At 62.9% G+C, this 20757-nt stretch overlaps 3 protein-coding genes across 11 annotated transcripts; 1 reads left to right on the top strand and 2 right to left on the bottom strand.

Moving 5' to 3' along the window:
- Positions 1-265: 265 nt before the first annotated feature.
- Positions 266-8386, bottom strand: SYTL4 (synaptotagmin like 4). Of its 2 annotated transcripts, none has more exons than XM_049827571.1 (16): positions 8320-8386; positions 7477-7639; positions 7131-7346; positions 6485-6594; positions 6210-6324; positions 5936-6043; positions 5528-5651; positions 5034-5420; positions 4826-4912; positions 4303-4481; positions 4020-4122; positions 2908-3069; positions 2024-2129; positions 1521-1620; positions 669-877; positions 266-530 (listed from the first exon to the last, which is right to left on the bottom strand). In XM_049827571.1, exons 2-16 carry the CDS (start codon positions 7584-7586, stop codon positions 388-390), a joined length of 2259 nt encoding a protein of 752 aa, XP_049683528.1. In that variant the 5' UTR covers positions 7587-7639; positions 8320-8386; the 3' UTR covers positions 266-387. The 2 variants fall into 2 exon arrangements, with proteins under 2 accessions (XP_049683528.1, XP_049683527.1); XM_049827570.1 differs by lacking the exon at positions 8320-8386 and having other exon boundaries at positions 5034-5137; positions 5330-5420; positions 7477-8103.
- A 130-nt stretch (positions 8387-8516) lies between these two features.
- Positions 8517-13254, bottom strand: TRMT12 (tRNA methyltransferase 12 homolog). Of its 3 annotated transcripts, none has more exons than XM_049827579.1 (8): positions 13152-13254; positions 12437-12508; positions 12116-12263; positions 11845-12034; positions 11606-11756; positions 11419-11528; positions 10411-10529; positions 8517-10338 (listed from the first exon to the last, which is right to left on the bottom strand). In XM_049827579.1, the coding sequence occupies exons 2-8, from the start codon at positions 12505-12507 to the stop codon at positions 9892-9894; spliced, it is 1236 nt and encodes a 411-aa protein (XP_049683536.1). In that variant the 5' UTR covers position 12508; positions 13152-13254; the 3' UTR covers positions 8517-9891. The 3 variants fall into 3 exon arrangements, with proteins under 3 accessions (XP_049683536.1, XP_049683537.1, XP_049683535.1); XM_049827580.1 differs by having other exon boundaries at positions 8518-10179; positions 10411-10568; XM_049827578.1 differs by having other exon boundaries at positions 8522-10338; positions 10411-10568; positions 13152-13253.
- Positions 13249-20527, top strand: CSTF2 (cleavage stimulation factor subunit 2). 6 transcript variants are annotated; one of them, XM_049827573.1, is made up of 15 exons: positions 13249-13378; positions 13546-13624; positions 14412-14581; positions 14888-15024; positions 15149-15268; positions 15371-15526; positions 15706-15778; positions 16099-16161; positions 17467-17526; positions 18143-18284; positions 18650-18801; positions 19101-19378; positions 19823-19948; positions 20086-20211; positions 20338-20527. In XM_049827573.1, the coding sequence occupies exons 1-14, from the start codon at positions 13321-13323 to the stop codon at positions 20206-20208; spliced, it is 1737 nt and encodes a 578-aa protein (XP_049683530.1). In that variant the 5' UTR covers positions 13249-13320; the 3' UTR covers positions 20209-20211; positions 20338-20527. The 6 variants fall into 6 exon arrangements, with proteins under 6 accessions (XP_049683530.1, XP_049683529.1, XP_049683533.1 ...); XM_049827572.1 differs by having other exon boundaries at positions 15655-15778; positions 20338-20526; XM_049827575.1 differs by having other exon boundaries at positions 13367-13378; positions 14291-14581; positions 15655-15778.
- The last annotated feature ends 230 nt before the right edge of the window (positions 20528-20757 follow it).

Here is a 20757-nt window from a genome sequence, read left to right as displayed (position 1 = left end):
GCTGCTCCAGTCCCGGAGCCAGCAGCATCCTGCGGAAGGAGGGTGGAGGAGGCGAGGGAGCAGACTGTGAAAACAGAGGGGGTGGGAGGAAGAAGAATGGAAAGAAGAAAAATCCCAACCACATTTGAAAGCGTTTTGCCTGGGGGGTTAAGGGAGGGTCCGCAAGGACTCCAGTTCAGCCTGAAATTTGGTGCAAAGCCTAAGACAAAAGGAAAACCCTTTCTTTAAACGAAGCTAGGCCAAGACGACTTTCTGCCCAAGCCTGTTTAGAGAAGGTCATGTTTATTAAAGGATAAGAAAAAAGAAAAACGCACCCACATTTGGCAGCCCTGCCAGGCCATGCAGCGGTGCCAGCCCTCGGCCGAGTCCTGGTGCCGACACCACAGCCTACGGCCTCAGCTTGGCCATGGTGGAGCGGAGCTGGAGCGTCCCCTCTGCCCACGAGCCTGGGTACTGGCACATCTTCTGCCACAGGTTCAGCTCCTCGCCCGTAGAGTCCATCCAGTCCACAGCCTGCCCGTTGCTCATGCCTGGCAGAAAGGATGGATGCGGGCAGAAGTCACTGCCAGAGCAGCCTCCTGCCCACAGCCAGGCAGCCCCAAGCAAGGCTGCTTGTCCCCGGGGTTTGATGGGTCCCCAGGGTTTGATGGGACCCCAGGGCTCCTCACCATTGCCCACCCCCAGACGGACACCCCCGAGGAAGTCGTTGCTGGAGAGTGGCTCCCGGTCCCAGACCGTCAGCTCCAGGCAGATGTGCTGCAGGTCCTCGGGGTTGACGCCATTGTAGACAAAGGTGTGATTGTAATGAGGGTTCAGGGTCTTCTTCACCACAGGCGTCTTCCTCTTGGAGGCTTTGTTTTTGTGTGGCAGGAGGTAGCTGGGGGAAGCAGCCCTTTGGGTTAGCAGCACGTGTGCAACTGCCTTCTGCCCCAGAGGCTGGGGCACCTCAGCACCCCAGGACCTGGCTTGGAGCCCACCTTCCCTGTTACGGCTCAGCAAGAAGGACCACAACCTTCTGCCCCAGAGGCTGGGGCACCTCAGCATCCCAGGACCCGGCTTGGAGCCCACCTTCCCTGTTATGGCTCAGCAAGAAGGACCACAACAGTCTGCAAGGGGCCGGGTCTCTGCCCTGCGTCCTGAAAAGCCGCTCAGCATACTGCAAGCAGTCTAAGGAGGGGAGAAGGCAAGGACCGGAGCCTCCTCACCCCCAGCCGTGCTGCCCGGTGGCTTGGTGACCTCTGGGATGATGATTTGATGGCACCTGGAGCCCTGCCCTGCACCCAGCCTCCCACCGCAACCTCTCAACCAGCCAAAACCCAGGAGAGGGTTTGCTACCAGGAGCATCTTGTCACTGGGCAGATGGTGACTTTCGGGGTACCAACGCAGGCAGCATGGGGCAGCTAGCGGAGAGACCCTTCCCTCCCTCCCCCAGGTCCCCGCGGCAGCTCTGGGAAGTGCCCCAGGATGCAGACAGGGAGAACAGTGCCTTCATTGCCCCCCCACCCAGGACTCACACTCACCCCTTGACAAAACTGTCTGAGGTCCCCCCGGATTTGGCAGCCGTGAGGTTCTTGGCTTCTTTGATCCAGACCTGGAGCTCACCGCCTTCCCCTGTTTTGCCTGGGAAAAACCCAACACAGCAAGAATTAATCAACCTTAATTTCCACCATCGCAAACTTCTGGAAAGGTCCTGCTGAAGAGCTTTCATCACAGAGGCAGGTACAGATCCCCGGCTAGTATCTCCTCTTGCCTCCTCCCTTACTGGTCCTGCCCACCGAGGCGAAGGCAGACAATTGCTTCACGCGGAGCCCGATGGTCCAGCCTCGTCCAGCCCCAGGAAAGCACTGGGACCACTCGACCAGCCTGAGGACAGCCAGGTCTGCCCCGACCCAGAGCAGCCTTGCAGGCATTGCAGAGGAGAAGACCGCGGTGGTACCACCCAAGGAACCCACCCAGACCCAGCTCGCCTGGCCACGAGCGGGTCCCGCAGGCTACGCAGAGATCCTGGAGCTCCAGCACTCACCCTTCCTGCCGTTCCCAGTCCCGGGGTGCTTGGAAGATGGGATGTACTTCATGGAGACAACCAGCTCCCCCTTGTACTGGTGGAGACCAGCAGCATCTGCCCCAATCTGCAAAGAGGCAAGACTTACTAAATAAACACTGCTAGAGAGGCCAAAGCAGACATGGCGATGTCCTGGTCTGCACGCAGCACAAGGGCCAAAGGGCTCGGCTTCTCCTGGAGGCTGTTTAGCCAGCACAAATGCCTGCAGACCCTCCCCAGCACCCAGTCAGACTCAGACCAGCTTCTTTGGGATCCTACTTTGGCTAAATCACCTCCCTTAGGAAACCCTATTTAGGAGTTTCCACAAGCTGCTCGAGCCCCAGCAACACCGAGGGCTGAGCCCGCAGGATGAGTTAAGTCCAGAGAACCAGACTTAAGTCCAGCAGCAGCATCTGCTGCTGCCATCGAGCTGCACAAAGGTCCTCACTGCCCGGCTCCGCAACCCACAGCAGGATGTCCAGGCCAATTTCCCCCACTTGCTTCCCTGATGTTGGCTCCAAGTTCTCCCAGCTGGGACAGGGAGCTGGGAAGAGCTGCTCTCTTGGAGCAATCAACCAAGCGGAATGAAAATACCTGATGGGCCAAAGACAAGTCTCGCAGCATCACACAGGGGTCTTACTGAGGAGGAGGAGGGAAGCTAGGCTCAAGGCAGAAGATCTGCCCCTTTTTACTACAAGAGTATTGCTCTCTGCTTCTGGGGACTTCCTTTCTCCAAAGATTTGATTTGGCAGAAGCCGTTCGGCAGCTCTCAGCCGAGGTCTCTGCACCCCTCTGCCCACCCCCCCCAGACAGGGCCAGGCAAGGGAGGCTTGCGGGCAGCAGGGCTGGGGTGGCAGGGCCAGCACCTTGCCGTGCAGGGGCAGAAACTCTTCCAGGTGGCTCTCCAAGTTCCAGGTGTCCAGTGGGACCTCCACCTCCCCCAGAAACGTGTTGCGACCAAAGCGATCGTGGTGCCAGACCGAGAACTGCAGCGTCCTTGTCAGCAGGAGGGACTTGTTAATCTCGTACTAGGAAGAGAAACAGGAAAACCACCGGTGAGCAGGCAGCGTCAGGCAGGGGACAGGCTTGGCATACACCATCAACTGCAGCTCTCGAGCAGGAGACAGGTTTGAGGAGCAATGGATGCATGCAGGAGACTGTTTGTCTTCCTTTCCAAGCCTCCTGAAACCTCAGAGTCCTGGGGCAGTGGTGCAGGAGCCCGTGTTCTCCAGGCAAGTGGTCCTCAGAGCCCGTGCAGAGCCAGGACCAGGACTTCTGGCATCTGGCCACCCCACCCCATCCCACCACAAGCGAAGCTCTGCCAGCCCACCAAGCCTCAGGTGGTCAGAGTGCGAGACCTCAGCAAACCCGGGGCTGTGGGAGCCTGGAAACCAAACCACGGTTCCCACTTCCCTCCTGTCCGGAGAGAGCCTGGCCTGAGCCAGGGGCCAGAGCTCAGGGACGGAGCCAGCCGGTCCCACCAGCCCATGGTGGCCACAGCAGAGATGGTGAAGGGCAGCGCCAAGTTCTTCTGCCCTGGGGCCCAGAACTGCCTTATCTCTGCCTCTGCAGCCGTGCTGCCCTCCCTCCCACCATTGTAACCTGCCTGCAATGGCCTGGGAGCATCCTCCACGGAAAGCAATGATGTCCAGGTTAAGCAGAAAGCCCCAGCTTGGGGTACGCCACAGGAGGCGGGAACACTGCCCGTGACACACATTCACATCTGCAGCTGTGCCCCCACCCCACCACGGCACCCAGGGCTTGACACCACAGCCACATCAGAGCAGCAACCCAGCCTGGCAGTGGGTTTTTCCAGCTTTCAGGGTGTAGTGTCTGGACACGGGTCCTCTGCAGAGCCCCCGCCTCAGCGTTTGGAGCCCATCCCTCCCCTGGTTTGTTCCAGCAGCATCCCCGGGGCCGAGTGCCTGCCCGGCCCCACAGCGGGGAGCAGGCTGCACCCCAGCCCATCCCCGCTCACCTTCAGCAGCTCGTTGTACAGGGGGTTGATGGTGTTGCGTTTGATGGTCGTCTTGCGTTTCCCTTGCCGGGATTTGTCAGGCAGGAGATAGGTCTTCACGTACCTGAAGGCAGAGGCAGGCAGTACTTCACCAAGGTCTCCCCACGACTAGTCCCCAGGACAACCCCAGCCCTCCTGCCTCGCCAAGACCCCCCAGTTACAGCTCCAATCTCTGGTGGGCACCCCACAACCCGGCTGAGCACCACCGGCGGTGCCACCAGCCATCGCCCCCTCCGGCTCTTACGGGTTGGAGCGCTTCTTGCCCTCGTCCCCGTAGGCCAGCTGGCGACACTCCTTCACGTGAATGAACAAGGTCTGCGTCTTCTGCTCGTAGCTCAGGGAGAAGGAGATTCCCCCCGTGACCGTGACGTTGCCAAAGTCGCCAGCCTCGCTGTAAATGCTGACCATGCTCCCCAGCGTGCTCTGGAAGACACGGCAGGGCTGAGCCGGGGCAGAATCACTTGACGGTCCCTCTTCATCCTCAGCAAGGCTAGTCCCCATGCCTCCTCTGCACAGCCCCTCTCACCCCTCCGTGGCTGGGGAAGGCTGCCGAGTGCCTCCCACCCGCACGCAGCTCCCTGGAAGAGAGCTGGGTCTCCACATTTTGATTCCCTTCAAGAGGAGGAAGCCCCCACACCCCAAGTTCTTGCCCATGCACCCCAGGAGGTGCCCACCCTGCCTTCTTCCACCTTAACCTGTCAGCGCTGCCCTTCTCCGTCATTTCTTCCTGCAGCGGAGCAGAGCACGGCCACACCGCGGGGACTCACCGAGGAGGTGCCGCTGCGCATGCTGCTGCGGGCCACCCTCTGGCGATGGATCTCCACCAGGTTATCGATGTCCTCCTCCTCCTCCTCCTGCAAGGAGAGAGACAAGCCACCTGCGTGGGGAGCAGCGGGGCACAGCCGGCCAAGCAGCCGGTTCCTCCACCTGGCAGCCGGCTCCGCGGCACACCGAGGGGCACGCCGAGGGTCTCACCAGCTCCGTGTTGAGGCCAGGGACCGACTTGCTCCTGTCCCCCAAAGAGCCGCCTTCCCCCGCAAAGTCCGCCGGGCGCAGGTCGATCACCGACTTGGTGTAATCTGTACGAGAGATGGCGAGGCAGGAGGCAGCGACACGCTGCGGGACTAGCAGAGCCCTGCTGCTCCCTCCAGCAAGGGGATGCCCCAGTCTCTCCCATCTCCACTGAAAGCCCGCCACAGCCCAGGCAGAAGCGGTCACCCACCCCCTGCCATGTCGGCACCCAAACCCCCCTGCACCCACGCAGCTCTCACCCGCAGGCCTCACCACCCGCCGGGGATTCTTCTTGAATATCATTTCGTGCTCATCCACCAAGGCGCCGCTGCGGCTCCCCACGGCGGCATCCTGGGGAGGAAAGGTCCCTTCAGTGCAGGGCAGCGTTGGGCACCCCACAGTGCTCCCAGCCCTGTCCCCCAGGACAGGGCTGAGCCTGCCGGAGCAGTGGCACGCACCCGTCCGTCGGAGAACGCGGTTTTGGAGCGGAGAGGGAGGGTCAGGCTGGTGGCAGCAGGTCCTGCTGGTGCAGCAACCTGTTTTCCATCTCTGAGAGGGGCGGCTCTCTCCAGGGAGTTACTCCTGCGGAGGACACAGAAAGGTCTGTCCCGTGCTAAGAGCACAGCTGGGAGAGGAAACGCTGGCCGGGAAGCGCCATCTCCCCACAAGCTCCCCGGAGCCATGCAAGCTCCCCGGAGCGCTCTGGCCTGGGGAGCAGAGGACCTGCCTGCCCAGGGACAGGTTTCAGCCCAGTCAGAGAAGCCAGGTCTCCCTCACCAGACCGAGAAAAATGCACATGAGACAAAAGTCCTCACCCTCTACCAGGCCAGCCTTGCCAAGGACAACCCACCCAGGGAGCCCCTCACCTGCCCCCCACGCCACCGGGACTAGGTCTGTAGCCATCCAGGCTCATGTTTTCCATGGACTCTGTGTCGCTTTTGCCATCCCGAGGATCTGAGGCATCCAGAAACAAACTGCAGACAAACAAAACCACAGGTATGTCCTGTTTGGCAAGTAGGCCAGCCTGAGAGAGAGCGTTTCTGCACCACCAATGATCTGAGCAGGGTGGCAACGTCCTTCCCATCCCTGCAGCAGGCGAGGGCTGGCACCCGGAGCAGGGGAGACAGCAGGGATCCTCACCTGGGCCCCTCTCGGGGTGCTGGGGGGCTCTGCTGCCGGGCTGCGGAGGAGTTTTTGGGCTCGCCAAGCTGGGCTTTCTGGAGGAGGGTTTGTCCCACTGTCTCTCTTTTGCTGGCTGGAAGGAGAGAGGCATCAGGAGGACCACTGCTCCAAGCCCATTTCCAGAGCAGGAGCTGCTCCCAGCCAGCTCCGCAGTGGGCAGAGATGCACCAGGGAAAGCTGGAGCATCCCGGTGGGCCAGGCTGCGGGAAAAGGCATCGCTGCGGCACCCTTACCTGCAGACCTGTGCCGCAGGGACAGCCGCACCATGTCGCTGCCCAGCCGGTTGGCGAAGCGGTTGACCCTCTGGTCATAGAACCAGTCGCCTGTTGTCTTCTTCAGCTCGCTGCAGGGCAGGGAGGCGGTGGGGGGCAGTCAGGGGGTCAGGGGCAGCGGGGGGGCTGCTCCCTGCACCCCAACACCACCCTCGGTGCTGCCACCAGCCAAGGAGAGCACAGGCACAGTGGGCACGTTCGGCGGGTGGCTGGGCAGAGATGATGCACTGGGCAGACGACGGGCCCAGCTACGTCCCCAGCAAACACAGGAGCAAGACGGGTTTTGTAGGACAGGGGAAGCCGAGACAGAGGAAACCTGGGGTGCTTGAAACAGGCTGCGCGAGGGGCACGGGGCGATGCCGGAGTCAAGTAAGGGGAGAAAAGGAGCGGGGTGGGCGTGAAGGAGGCCCAAGAGTGGGGCACGACCCAGTTCTCCATCACCCAACCATGGCCGCCCACCCCGGGAGGTGACAGCAGAGAGACAGCGGAGAAGACCGGCTGGGCTAGGAAAGGTTGGCCATAGCGCATCAAGCTGGGGTGACCGGGAAGAGGACGGGGACAGAAGGAGCGCGCAGAAGGTCCTCGCCACTCGTCCCCAGCTACTCACGCCTCCTTGGTGCAGACTTTGCAGCGCCAGGAGCTGTTGGGGCCGTAGGAACGGCAGTCCCGACACACCAAGTGGTTGCAGCCCCTGCAGGTGTTGGCCTTGGGGCTGACGCGACCCAGGCTCTGCTGGCAGCGGGCGCAGGTCCGCTCGCTGTAGCGCTGGCTGCCCCGCTTGGCACCTTTGCGCCGGATCTCCAGCAGCTCGTTCTTCAGCCGCCTGCTCGGACCCCAAGAGGTGTCAGAGCCGGGCTGGGACCCCCGGGGCTGGGGCAGAGCTGCCACCCCAGCCCCATCTAAGAGCAAAGCGGAGAAACCAGCGCCCTGCTCAGCTCCGGCCACGTCCTCACCTGATTCTCCTCTCCTCTGCCTTGCGAAGCTCCTCGTCGCGCTGCAGGACCTGCAGGATCAAATCCCTCTCCGCGTCCGACAGGAAGGACAGATCCACGGCCTCCGACATCGTTCCACCCGGGATCGTCCACCCTCGTCGAGAAGTAGCCGGACTCGTCCGCGCTAGGAGCGAGCCACCCGCTTAGCGCAGCCCCATCTCTGCCGGCTACCCCCCGTGCCCCGCACCCAGGGGCTGCCCTGGCTCCCACCCGCCCCGGTCCGGCTCACGGCACCCGAGACACCGTCTCGCCGCCACCGGCGCCCCGAGCTCCCGCACCCGGTTCTCCCAGCCGCCTCGGCGGCCCTGCCCAGGGCACGGCGCTGCTGCGGGCTGGGCTGTCGGCCGCCTGCCAGCCCCGGTGACCTCAGCCGGCTCCGTGGGACCGGGGCTGACGCCCAGCACCCCCGGGAACCCACTCCCGCCCCGGGGAGGAAGAACCTGCCCCGGGCCGCTGCGCCCACTTATGCACCCCGGGGCTCGGAAAGCTGCTCGTCCCCCCGCAGAGCAGCCGGAGCAGCGGCGGGGCGGGGGAGGGCAGGATCCGGCCCGGAGGGCGCTGACAGACGGACCCCGGCCGGCTCCGACGGAGCCGGGCAGACCCCCCCTCCCCCCCCGGCTCGGGGGACCCTCCGGTCCCCGCAGCCGCCCGGACCCCGGGCTCCTCTCTGCCCGGGGGGGTGTGTACGGCCACGGCCACCGGGGAAGCGCCGGCAGCCCCGCGCCTGACCGGCTCCGACGACCCCCGGGCGCCCCCCCCCGCGCTGGTCTCCCCCTCCCCGCCCCACGCGTGGCCGCCCGGTACCTGCAGCGGCTCCGGCCGGCGCCTCCCGGCAGCAGCGGGGACCGGGGCGGGGGGGGGGACGACACCGGGGCGGGGGGGGGGGGCGGTGCCGCCTCCTTAAAGGGGCCGCACCCGCGGCACCGACGGGGCGGGAGGCGGCGCCCGCCCCGTCCAGCCCCCGCGCTGCCGGGGACAGCAGCTCCTTCTTCCCCCCGGGGACAGCAGCTCCTTCTTCCCCCCGGGGACCGTCCCCAACCCCGCGGGCTGCCTCTCCTCCTCCCCCGGCAGGGCTGGGCAGAGCCCGTCTCGGTGCCTGGAGCTGGGTGATCCGTCCCGGCTCTCCGGGCTGCGATCCCGGCGTGCTGCCCCCGCAGCCCTATCTGGGAAGGCAGCTCCTCCCAAAGTGCACACACAGGCCGGCACAAAGTCTACAGCCACCCGCAATGCTTGGGAGGGGGTGCCAGCCAGGGGTGCCTAGCACGGTGTGGGCGAGGGACCGGGACCCACGGTCGTGGTGTTCACCCAGCTCTGCCCGCAGCAGAGGATGGCCCCGCTGCAAGGCTCCAGCCTTCGCCCTTGTCCTTCGTGGGCAGAGGTACGGTCCCAGCAGGGCTCCTCGCGCTCTGCCCGCAGCAGCACAGGCAATGGGGAAACGGTGAGCACACGTGGCGGGACGAGGCGTGGGGCTCACATCCATGGGGAGGCAGCTTCTCGTCACGCAGGACAGCAGGGCTGCATAGGAGGCCGGCTGGGAGCAGCCCCAAAGCAAACACGAGGATGCAGCTCTGCCCACACTTTCGGCTCCACTCCAGGGCTCCCTGCCACAGGACAGGGAGAGCCACAGGTTCCCAGCCCTGCGGGAGGGGAGGCAGGACACCTACACAGCAGAAAACCCACAGGGACACCAAAGGGCCCGTGTCAGCTCCCTCCCCAAGCAGGGGTTTCTCTGCAACAGGGGTAACCACACGATGCTCAGGCAAAAGAGCTTTGGGCTTGCAGGCAGAGGCTTTGCTCTCCCAGCCTCTCCATGCACTCCCCTGGGAGCTGGCGTCCCCAGGCCAGACCCCCATGCTTGCACCAGTGTTCACTTTTTAACTGGACACCAACCAGAGAGGTGGGAAACATCCTTATTTCTGCAAAAAGGTGAGAAGAAACCGAGATGAACAGATCTGTTTCCAGCACAATAAAAAAGCACGCTGGTAAATACAAGTACAAAGCCTGTCCCCCTGACTCGCTGCAACGAAGCCCAGCAGGAATCTGAGGTTTATGCAGCCCCGTGGCTCTCTCTCCTGTGTGAAAATGGGGCTGAAAGCACCACCACATTTCCAAGATCGGGGCAGGACGCCAGGCGCTCTCGGTCCTAGCTCACCCCATCCTAGGCTGGGATATAGCTTCTGGAGAGATCTCCCGTGGAAGCACATCCCTCTGTGCCCTGGGGACCAGGAGGCACTGCTGGGCCGTGATGCCACCTGGGAACGAGGGGACGTAAAGTGCATCCAGGCTGGCAGCAGGCAACGGTAGCATCTCCTGGCCACCGATGCTCCAACACCAGCATTTCGTGTGAGCCGGAGCCATGCTGGGGCCTGTGGCCAGCTAGGTGGGCAGCATCGGCCGGCACTCAAGGTCCAGCACGAGGTGATGCACGTGGGGCGCGTAGGACTTCACTGCCTCGATGTGCAGGATGCTAGTGCGCCACGGCTGCCCATGCAGCTCTACCAGCAGCCCCCGGATCTGTGCCGCCGTGGCTTCAGCCCACCTCTGCCACTCAGGTCTGATCCTGGCCCCCAGTGTCTCCTTCCCACCATCCTCTGCTGGGTGCTGCACCTCTCCTTCAGAGCTGGCTCCCTCCAGAGACCCCCGCTCAGCCTGCAGGACCGGGGTCTGCGGAGGGGTTGGTGAGGGGAGAGTCTCCACGTTGTGGTGGATGTGGAGAACCCCACCCGTGCCCTTCTTCAGGACACGGCAGGCCACCGGCCAGCCTTCCTCTGAGCTGGGAATCAGCCCCAGGTTCACCCGGTCTGCTACATCCCGCAGCTCCAGCTGGAAGGAGAGGGAAGATAAGGGGGATGCCACGCAGGGATGGGGGGTCCACGGCCGGGCAGCACCACTCACCTGCCGGCTGTCCCCGTGGTGGATGTGGCAGCGGTCCTGCACGCCGTTCAGTGCCAGGTTCCTGCGCAGGGCCTCCACGGCATGGCCGTTCCACTCGCAGGCATGGGCAAAGGCAGCCGCTGCGTGAACCAGGTACGGCAGCGTGAAATAGCCGATGCCTGGGGGCAGGAGGTGGCAGCGCTGAGGGCAGGGTCCCGGTACCGCCGGGGGTCCACGCTCCTCCCCAGAGGCAGGGTGGGATGCGGATTGCCACCCCAGCTCTCTGAATCTGCTTTGCTCTGGATTGGAACAAGCCCAGATGCTGGGAAAATGGAAATTCATCCCTCCCTCCTCTGCAAAAGCAAAATCTGTCTGAAAAAATGTTTACAGAGGAGCTTATTTTACCTTCAGTCTTTGTTCATTAGCTCAAGACCTGCCTTGCCCTGTTTCCGCTCAGTGCAGAAATGCTCAGACTACCATTAATTTTAATTAATCCAGAGCAGTTTTGTGAGTGCCACTGCCTTTCTGTGTGGCACGTATTGAAAGCATTAACTTTCCTAAGTACAAACCAGCAGCTCTCTTGACATGCAAATGCCTGATGTGATCTCCCCAGTCATCTCACAGCATAGGACATTTCAGTTAGCGTCAGCTTGTCAAAAAAGTGCATCAGTACAGGCTCAGGACATCTACGAGAGCTTTTTAGAAACAATCTTGAGGACAAATCTTTCTCCTGGATCCCAGTGATTCCCGTGACCAGCACTAGATACAGAGCAGTGCTCTGCAGAGCCTGAGTGCAAGGTCAACCTAAGTGTCCAAAGACAACAAGGACACAGGAGGGACAGCAGTGCCAGGTTAGCTGAGGGCTCACAGACAGGGCAGGAGCTCTAAGCCTCGGTATTTTTCCCAGTCCAGGCTGGAAACGATGTTTCACATCCACCTGGATGCCATCGGTACCTGCATCACTGCTCTCAGCCTGTCTGCCTGCCTCCGCAAGCCTGCCCTGCCAAATCCGTCCGCCATCCCCGTTACCTGCGTAGAGATCCACCAGGACCTCCCCGGAGCAGGGCAGCAAGGCCACACGCAGCTTCTCTGTGATGTTGCCCGGTGAGAACATGCACTTGGTCACATCGAACGTGTACCTGGGAAATATCACCGGCCCAATGAGGGCAGCCCCTTCCCTGCACCGGCTGCGTCCTGCACCATGGCTCCTGCCTACCTGATCCCGTTGTCCACGTGCTCCACCCAGCCATCCTGGCCCAGCAGCAGGGTGATGCTGGGGGACCGCATCCCATCCGGCAACACCCGTCCTCGCCTGGCCAGCCTACGGGCACCCAGAGCTGAGGCGACCGTCTCCCAGAGCGCCGGACCTGCAACGCACCCGTCCTTGGAGCTTTGGGAAAAGCCAGGACAGCTCTGCGGGCAGGATCTGGGCAGCCAGACCCTGCTCCCCCTTACCCAGCTTCTCCCACGGCGCAGCCCTGAAGCAATCCTCACTCAGCAGGACCAGATCCCCATGCCGCTGCCAGGCACGGGGCACATCACGCTCCAGCTCCTCCGACCAGCTCTTGCCCAGCAGCCGCTGCAGCTTACCCCGCAGCTTCTGGGCAGGTGTCTGCCGGCGGGCTGCCCTGGAGGGGACAGGGTCCTGCGGGAGGGATGTGGCACGTGGGGCTGAGACCCCACCGTCCCATGGCGGGACTCAAGGAGCGGGGGGTTCTCTCCCAACCTGGATCTGGACCAGTCCACAGGGTATCTCCTGGGGCAGCCACAGCTGGGAGAGCTTCTCCTCAACCACTGGCAGGGCCACGCGGCCCCCCGGCACCTCCTGCAGCCGGTAGCGCCCATCCAGGAACTGCTCCTCTTCCAAATGCTCCCTGCAAGGCCAAGGCACGGTCAGGCCCTCCCCAGCCCGGCAGCCCACCCCACCACAGGGAAGAGACCCCCATCCCGGGGTGCAAGGCTGGCCCTCCGAGCTCTCCTCCCCGCCAGCCCTGCCTGCACCCAGCCAGAGCAGTCACAGGGCTCCCATTCCCCTTTGCAGGCTCACCTGAGGCACTGGGCGAATCGCGGCTCCGTGGCCAGCGCAGGGACGGGGACGGGGACATCCCTGGCCTCCATCCTGCCAAGTCCCAGGACAGAGGGATGTCACCTGCTGGCAAGGATACGGCCGCCTGCCAGGCGGGCACAGGGGGTCTGGCTCACAAGGGACAGGAGGGAGCGGGGGCCGATGGGGGTCCCTGGCACCACCATGCTGGGGGCATCGGAGCCCCGGCTGCACCCCAGGGCAGGGGGCTGGCTGCCCTGGTGCTGCCATGGAGTGGCCAGGGTTGGGGTGCCCTGGGAGGTGGGATACCCTGGGGGGTGGTGTCCCATGGGATGGGGTACTCTGGGGTGGGGGAATGGGGTGCTCCACGAAATGGGGTGCCCGGCGATGGGGTACCCCAGGGAATGGGGTGCCCGGGGTGTCAGGGGATGGGGTGCCCTGGGAGTGGGGTGCCCAGGCGATAAGGGGGCGATAACGGTTGGTGTGTCGGGGCATAGGGTGCCTCAGGGGATGGGGTGCCCTGGGAGTGGGGTGCCCGGGTGTGGGGTACCCAGGGGACTATGCCTCAGGGCCGGTGCCCGGGACTGCACCTCTGAGGCCGCGGGACTGCACCCCTGAGGCCGCGGGGCTGCCCCGGGAAGGGCTCCCCAAGGACCCAGCAGCCCCCGGCCGGGTGTCCCGGCCGCCCACCGCCCCGCTCCCCGCTCCCCGCTCCTACCGAGCGCGGCGCGCAGGGGGTCAGCGGCGTGGCCTCGCGTTTCCCGTCGGAGCGCTTTCCCCGCCGCGCCGCGCCGCCGCCATGTTTGTTGTGGGAGCGGCCGGAAGCGGAAATAAGGGGATGGTGTTGGGCGAGGGACCGGAAGCGGCGGCGAGGCCCGGGCGGCGGGATGGCGGGGCTGTCGGTGCGGGACCCCGCCGTGGACCGCTCCCTGCGCTCCGTCTTCGGTGAGCGGCACGGGGGCGAGCGGGGATGGGAATGGGGATGGGGATGGGGGTGAGGATGAGGATGAAGGCGAGGGCGGGCCGGCCGAGTCCTTCCCGCCGTTGGGGGCCGGTACCCGCGCAGCCCTCGGCCTCCACGCTGACCGGCGGCCACCGTCTCTTTTCCACAGTGGGGAATATCCCGTACGAAGCCACAGAGGAGCAGCTGAAGGACATTTTCTCAGAGGTTGGGCCCGTGGTCAGCTTTAGGTGAGAATGGCTGCCGGTCTCCCCCCTCCTCGGTTCCTGAAGGCAGCGTGGGCAAACCGAGCCCCGCGGGTGGCCGGGGGCTGTGGAGGGGCATGCTGCGTAGAGCCAGCCTTCCGACGGGCAGGAGCAAAGCAGTGCACAGCGGTGCGGCTTCTGGGCGGTTTGGGAGGCTGTGGCAGCTGCGCTTGGGGTGCAGGCACGGGGATCCTGTGCCGAGGTCGCCTGGAGATGCAGAACGTAACGGCCCGAGGGCAACAGCCTGAATGTGGGCACGCTGCTCCGGGATGGAGGCAGCTGCCCTGCTGTGGCATGGGGCTGGGGCAGATAAGCCCTCAGGTCCTGATCAGGCTTTATGCAAAGAGATGGGAGTGTAGAGCACTCCCATCCCAGGGGCTCTGCAAGGATGTTTTCCTGGCTTGGCACCAGGCTTCAGAGAGCTCCCAATTAAGGGCTTGGGAGCTCCAGGAGCAGCCAGTCCAGTCCTGTGCCCCCAAGAGCTGCCTTCATCGGGTCATGGAAAGCACAGCGCCTGCGCTGGTGGCTTTTCTGCATACTGGAGTTTTGGGAACACCCATCGGCCTGCATCCAGGAGGTCTTTTGGCTCCGGCTTAGGGCCGACTGTTGTGCACCTTGATCTGACTCTGGTGCCTTCTCTCTGCTCCCCAGCACTCCTGTGTGGTGTATCCCAAAAGCTCCCTCCCAACTGATGGGGAGCTGTGGGCACTGCGCGCTGCTCGATGCCTGCGCTGCTCTCAGCCGTGGTGGTTCTCTCCTCCTCGCTGTGCAGGCTGGTGTATGACAGGGAGACGGGAAAGCCGAAGGGCTATGGCTTCTGTGAGTACCAAGACCAGGAGACGGCCCTCAGTGCCATGCGGAACCTGAACGGGCGAGAGTTCAGCGGGAGGGCCCTGCGTGTCGACAATGCGGCCAGTGAGAAGAACAAGGAGGAGTTGAAGAGTGAGTCTGAATTTTACGGTGGAGAGTGCACTGATGTCATGCTGGGCCTGGCCTTTTCAGTGTTACAAAGCGTGCCTCTTCTGCGAGGTTGGCAAGGTGGAGACCTCGTGGAGTTGACCTGCTCCAAGCAATGTAGCAAGTAGTTTTGCAGAGGGATGGATGGGCTCAGCTCTGTTTTCTCTCCCAGATAATCTCCCCATTTTCACCGCCTCCCCTTTCCTGTAACGGCATGGTGCTTCCCTTCTAGTGAGCCTGTTAAAAACAGCCAGTCCGCATTGCCATACAAGGTCACAAACTCTGTTGCAGGCTTGGGCACAGGCGCACCCATCATAGAGTCCCCTTACGGGGACCCTGTCAATCCTGAAGATGCCCCCGAGTCCATCAGCCGAGCAGTAGCCAGCCTGCCACCTGAGCAGATGTTTGAGCTGATGAAGCAGATGAAGGTAAGTGAAGCGGAGGGCTGCGCTCCCTGCTCGCTGCATGAGCACAGCTTCTACCACCGCTGCCCGTGCCCTCGCAGCCCCTGTCGCGCCTTGCCTGAGCTCTGATCTGCGTGTGTCTTCTCAGTTGTGCGTCCAGAACAGCCCCCAGGAAGCCAGGAACATGCTGCTCCAGAATCCCCAGCTGGCTTATGCCCTGCTGCAGGCCCAGGTTGTCATGAGGATCGTCGACCCAGAGATTGCACTGGTTTGTCCCTTCCTGCCTCATCCGGGGTCGGTAGGGTATCGGTGGCAGCCTGTTATGGAGAACAGGTGGAAGAGAACTCCTTTCTCCTTGTTCTGTCCCTAGAAAATCCTGCATCGCCAGACCAGTGTTCCTCCTCTGATCCCAGGCAACCAGCAGCCAGTGCCAGGACCAGGGCCTGGACCGGGACCGGGGCCTGGGCCAGGGCCAAATGCCCAGCTGAACCCGCAGAATACCCCCTCATCCCAGCCACAGCCTATAGTAAGAGCCTATGCGACACACGTTCTGTGCGGGGGAGAGATGGGCGTTGGCAGCTCCAGCTCTCGCAGCTGGGGTGCATGTGCCCAAATGACGGGGCTTCCCTGAGGTCCGGTTTCTCTCCTGGGTAGGGTGGGATGCACGTAAACGGCGCTCCTCCTCTGATGCAGCCACCCATGCAGGGAGGAGTGCCGGCCCCAGGACAGATGGCAGCCCCTGTACAGGGCCCAGGCCCCGGCCCCATGGCTCCAGGAGGTGAGTGCGTGGGTTTTGGCTGAACCGTGCCCTGGGCATACGGGTCCTACGGACAGTCCCCCTCTACCTTCCCCGTAACCAGAGGGCTTGGCCCCTTGAGAGCACATGTAGTCCCAAACCATGTATTGTTGTTGTGGCTGCTGCCAGCAGCGGTCCAAAAAGTTGGCTTATCTCTGTGGGGAACCAACACCAAGAAAATAAACCTCCAGATGCTCCCCCAGGAGCTGGGAGAGGGGGAGGTATTTGGGGCTAAAGGAATCGGTTAGTTGTGTAGGGATGGCCAAGGAGGAGGTATCTGATCTTTGCCTGTTCCCTCTCAGGTGGGATGCAGCCACAGGTGGGGATGCCGGGTGGAGGGCCTGTCCCCTTGGAGCGTGGACAAGGTAAAACGGATGTGGGTTAGTGCTGTGTGTCATGTGAGCCTCGTTGCGGCGAGGGCCCAGGCCACGGGTGCTGAGCAGTGCTGCGCCGAGATCCCCTGCCAGCTACCTGCAGCCTTGCCATCCCCGGATCTGGGGCAGCTCCTGCAGCGCTGGGCTGCACCCGGGTTTGTTCGCTTAGGCGCAAGGCTGTGGTAGCAGCTCTCCTGCTTCCAGGGCCCCAACCCATGCACCGGTTTGCTCCCAGCTTGTTCTGCGCCATGTTATGCAGATGAGCCCTGGAAGCCAGGAGAGCTGCCGGTCCCTGCAGAGCCCCACCGAGTGGGACATGCCTGTTTTTTCCATCTCTCTGTGAGCCCATGTCTGTCCCTGTGCTTGTGCGGGCAGGCAGAGCTTGCTCTTCTCTGGTCCCTGTCCTGCTCCTTTGCTGCCTGAGTGCTGGGAAGCAGCTTGTGCTGCCGCCGCGTCTGCCCGCCTCTGCGAGTGCTCCCTGCGCCGTGCCCGGCAGAGGGAGCTGGGCTTTCGCTTTTGCTTGTGACAGTGAGTGCAAGGCTTGGCAGGGAATTTCCCGGTGAGTGATGGCTTGGCTTTCCCTCCGCAGGCACGGTCTGTACGGCCCAGCCCCGGAGCCGGATTCCTTACGGTTCACACGTTGTGTGGCTGCCCCATCAAGCCATGCGCCGGGGTTAGCACAACCAAGGCGTTCCTGTTCTCCCAGTAATAAGGCACGCAGGCAGTTGACACCCCTATTGCCTTGACTTGTATCGTGGGCCTTGTTTCAAGAACGTGGCAAACCTGTTCTGAGATCCTCTGGTCTTAGGTACTTAGGGGTAGCAGACTCTCATTTTCTTTGGGGCGGGCAGCATCTTCCTGCGAGCAACCTGGTAGTTCTTGGCACCCGCAAGGTTTTGGAGAGCAGACAGAAGGCTGGCACTGATGGGTGCCATGGGAAGCTGTGGGCAGGGGCAGAAGCAGAAGCTGGCTGGCTGTGCGTTGAGGGGCGCAGCATGGCCCCGCAGAATGCCGATTGTTTCGGCAGGGTGTCCTCCTGCCCTGCACGTTCACACAGTGAGCGAGGGAAGGGCTGTGCCAAGCTGGCTGTCACACCTGTGGTGGCTGAGGTGGCATTAATGGAAGAGGTTGATAAAGCCAGACCTGCAGCATGCAGCATCTTCTCTGTAGGTTTTCTGGGGGACTTCAGGGAGCAGAAGTGATCCTGCAGGCAGCACTGTCCCCAAGGCTGAGTGCATGTGTGCATACACTATTTACGTGTCTGCTCTTCTCCCTCTTTTCCTGCTGCTTGCCCAGGGAACCTGCAGCTCTCGCCCGTGGGACCTGCCAGGCCTGCGTCTATCGAACGCGTTCAAGGTATCCCGGCACTCGCCAGCTCCCTCCTCCCATGGAGCTTGTTGTGGAGTGTACAGAGAGCAGCTTTCACCCCACTATACTCAGGGCCGGGGACTGGTGTATCACTCCATGTAGCCTGGCAGGATTAAGAGGAGGAGGCAGGATTTCCTCCGGGGCCAGAGGAGAGAGCAGGCTAGTGCTGTGCGCAGAGAGCCACTAGTGGAAGAGGAGAGCCTGCTTGGAGAGGGCCTTTGCCTAGGATCCAGCCCCCTTTGACACCTCACTGCCAGGTCTTACTTTGCTCCTGGCCCCACATCAGCAGGGTGTTGATGCCCGCGCTCGTAGGGATTGCCACGGGGGCACCCGCGCTTGTTTTGGCCAGCTGGTGCCATTAGGAGCCTGAGGTAGACCCAGAGAGGGAAAGAGAGGGATAAAAGCAGCAGCCAGAGAAGGGGCCTCGGTGCGCCGTGGCCTCGTGCGAGGGGCTGCCCCCCCAGCGGTCAGCGCGGCTCACCCGCCTGCGCGCCGGGGAGCAGCGAGGCCGCCCCGCACCCTAGCCCCGAGAGCGCTGGGGGACAGTCTCAGCACGGCACTGGTCATGCAGATCCTCACGAGCTCTTGTGTGTCTCCCTGGCAGTGCCCATGCCAGACCCGAGGGCCCCTATGCAGCGTGGACCTCTACCTGCTAGTGGCCCGCCACCCCGAGGCCTTTTGGGAGATGCCCCGAATGACCCTCGCGGAGGGACCCTGCTTTCAGTCACTGGAGAAGTGGAGCCCAGGTGAGGGGAGAGGGAAGGAGAGGAGCCCTTGGCACCGTCCCCTGCCCAAGGGTGACCTCTCACTGAGGACAGGGATGGCACCAGCCTTCCGGGAGTCACCGCTGCCTGGTCGGAGGCCTGTGTGCTGCCGACCGCGGGGGCCGGCCCGTTTCCCCGGGGACGGGGCATCCCCGGGGTGATGGCAGCAGCAGCCCTGTGGCATGGGGCCAACAGCACCCGTCCCTGTGCCAGCCTCACCCTCTTCCCCTGCGGCCGGCTTCGGGGGCAATCCCAGCGCTCTGCCCAGACCGTGCCAAGCCAGCGTCTGATTTACACTCTCTCGCTTTTTCTCCTCCTCCTGCTTTGCTCTCGTCTCTCTGCGTCAGAGGTTACCTTGGGCCGCCCCACCAGGGAGCCCCTATGCACCATATGCCTGGTCATGACAGCCGTGGCCCCCCCCATGAGATGAGGGGGGGACCCATGGGAGAACCCCGACCACTGATGGGAGAGCCACGGGGGCCCTTGATGGATGCTCGAGGTGAGAGAGGGGGCATGAAATAATGGGTGGCTTAAAGCATACGGACAAGAAGTCAGAGTGGAGCCCGCTGCCCCAGCGCGAGACGTAGAAGGGGGATTTGGGCAGTGAAGCGACTGACTCCGGGGCAAGGAGGGACAGTCCCACGGGGCAAGGGACTTCCTCCAGGCATGTCTCCTCTGCCCCCAGCCCTGCACCTTCCAGGCATTTGCTAGCCCCCAGACAAAGGAGGCAGCGGGCTCGCTCCCACGCTCCCTGCGGCGCTGCTCCCTTCAACAGCTCGCCTTGTCTTTCCTCTGCAGTCGGAAGAGATCCCCGAGGGCTGGAGCCGCGAGGATTGGAGCCACGAGGGCTGGAGCCCCGGGTGATGGAGGCGCGAGCTCTGGAGGCACGAGGCCTGGAGCCACGGGTCCTGGAGCCGCGAGTGCTGGAAGCCAGGGCCATGGAGGCCAGGGTCATGGAGCCCCGGGGCCTGGAGCCTCGAGGGCCTGGTCCCAACCCACGTGGCCCTATGCCTGGTGGGATACAGGGTCCTGGGCCACTTAACATGGGAGCCAGTGGCCCGCAGGGGCCCCGCCAGGTACACACAACACCTCTGCTCAGCTGGTTGGGCTCAGATGGTGTCTTGTAGATTGGGGCTGGGTGGGGGGTGTGATCGCATTCTGCAGCAGCTAGAGAGGGGGGGGTGTCCTGTGGAGCAGCACTGCCGGGAAGCACAAGGCCTGGATCAGTGGCTCTCTGAGGGGTTCAGGGCATCCGTCGCATCTCCCCAGGCATTGCCCATCTGCTGGGCGCAGGACGAGGTTCAGGCCCCTCTCCACCTCTTCCTGATGTGCAGGAAGGAGCACAGGAGTTGGAGGCAGAGGAGAGCACGTAAAACGCACGGTAGCCTGTCTCTCTTCACGCTTGGGCATCTTCAGGCTGTCTGTGAGGGCATCCATCTGATCATCTGCTTTACGTTCCTATATTTGTATGGCTGAGTCCAGGGACCCCTTGGTCCTTACCCCCTCTCTCGTGCCCACAGGTTCCTAACATGGCAGGGGCAGGCATGCAGGGAGGAGGCATTCCTGGGGCAGGGGTCCAAGGAGCTGGTCAGCCTGGAGGCTTTAGCCCTGGACAGAGCCAGGTCACCCCCCAGGATCACGAGAAGGTGAGAGGACAAAAAGGGAAGGGTGATACAGCAGGAGTGGCACTTCCTACGTGCCTTACTGTGGCGGGGACAGCCCCTTCCTGATTCTAGTAACCCGTGGCTGTTCACATGTCTCTGATTCCCTCCTCTCCCCACAGGCAGCCCTGATCATGCAGGTTCTGCAGCTGACGGCGGACCAGATTGCCATGCTGCCTCCAGAGCAACGGCAGAGCATCCTTATTCTAAAGGAGCAAATCCAGAAGTCCACGGGAGCACCCTGACAGGTGATGTCTTTAACCCAGCCTCAGCCTGTGCCTGCTCCCCATCAGTAAATCAGAGAGCTGGTCAGGATGGGGCTCTACCCTGCTTTTCCTCTCTATGCTGGGGCTCACTCCCCTTCCTTCTCTTAGCCCTGGAGATGCCGTCCACCTGGACAGAGGCGACGCTCCGTGGCAGCTGCTTCCCATTGCTGTCTGAGCTGATGCTGCGTTTTGGGAGAGGTTTCTCCTGCCCCCCCCTAATGTTTTCCCCTCCCATTCATCCTTTTTTCTGTGTGTATATTTTATGACGTTCGAAATAAAGTGGGAGGAGGGTTTGAGTAAAGCCATGTTTCCGACTGCCTTGTTTGGTCTCTTGTGGAGGCCGGAATGGGACTGTTGGGTTCTGGGAACAGTCTGGCCTGGCTCCAGGCTAGTCCAAACCACTCGCCTTCCTTCCACCTCCCCAGCACCAAGGCAAGATCTACTCATGGGATTTTATGTGCCGTGCTGGTCACAGCTGTTCACAGGGGTGTAAGGGCAGGGCAGGACAGGGAGCTTGGCTTTCTGTCC

The sequence above is a fragment of the Accipiter gentilis genome, chromosome 24 (assembly GCF_929443795.1).
Source record: "Accipiter gentilis chromosome 24, bAccGen1.1, whole genome shotgun sequence".
Taxonomy (NCBI): domain Eukaryota; kingdom Metazoa; phylum Chordata; class Aves; order Accipitriformes; family Accipitridae; genus Astur; species Astur gentilis.
The sequence above is the reverse complement of the archived record's forward strand: the minus strand, read 5'-3'. Positions and strand labels throughout refer to the sequence as shown.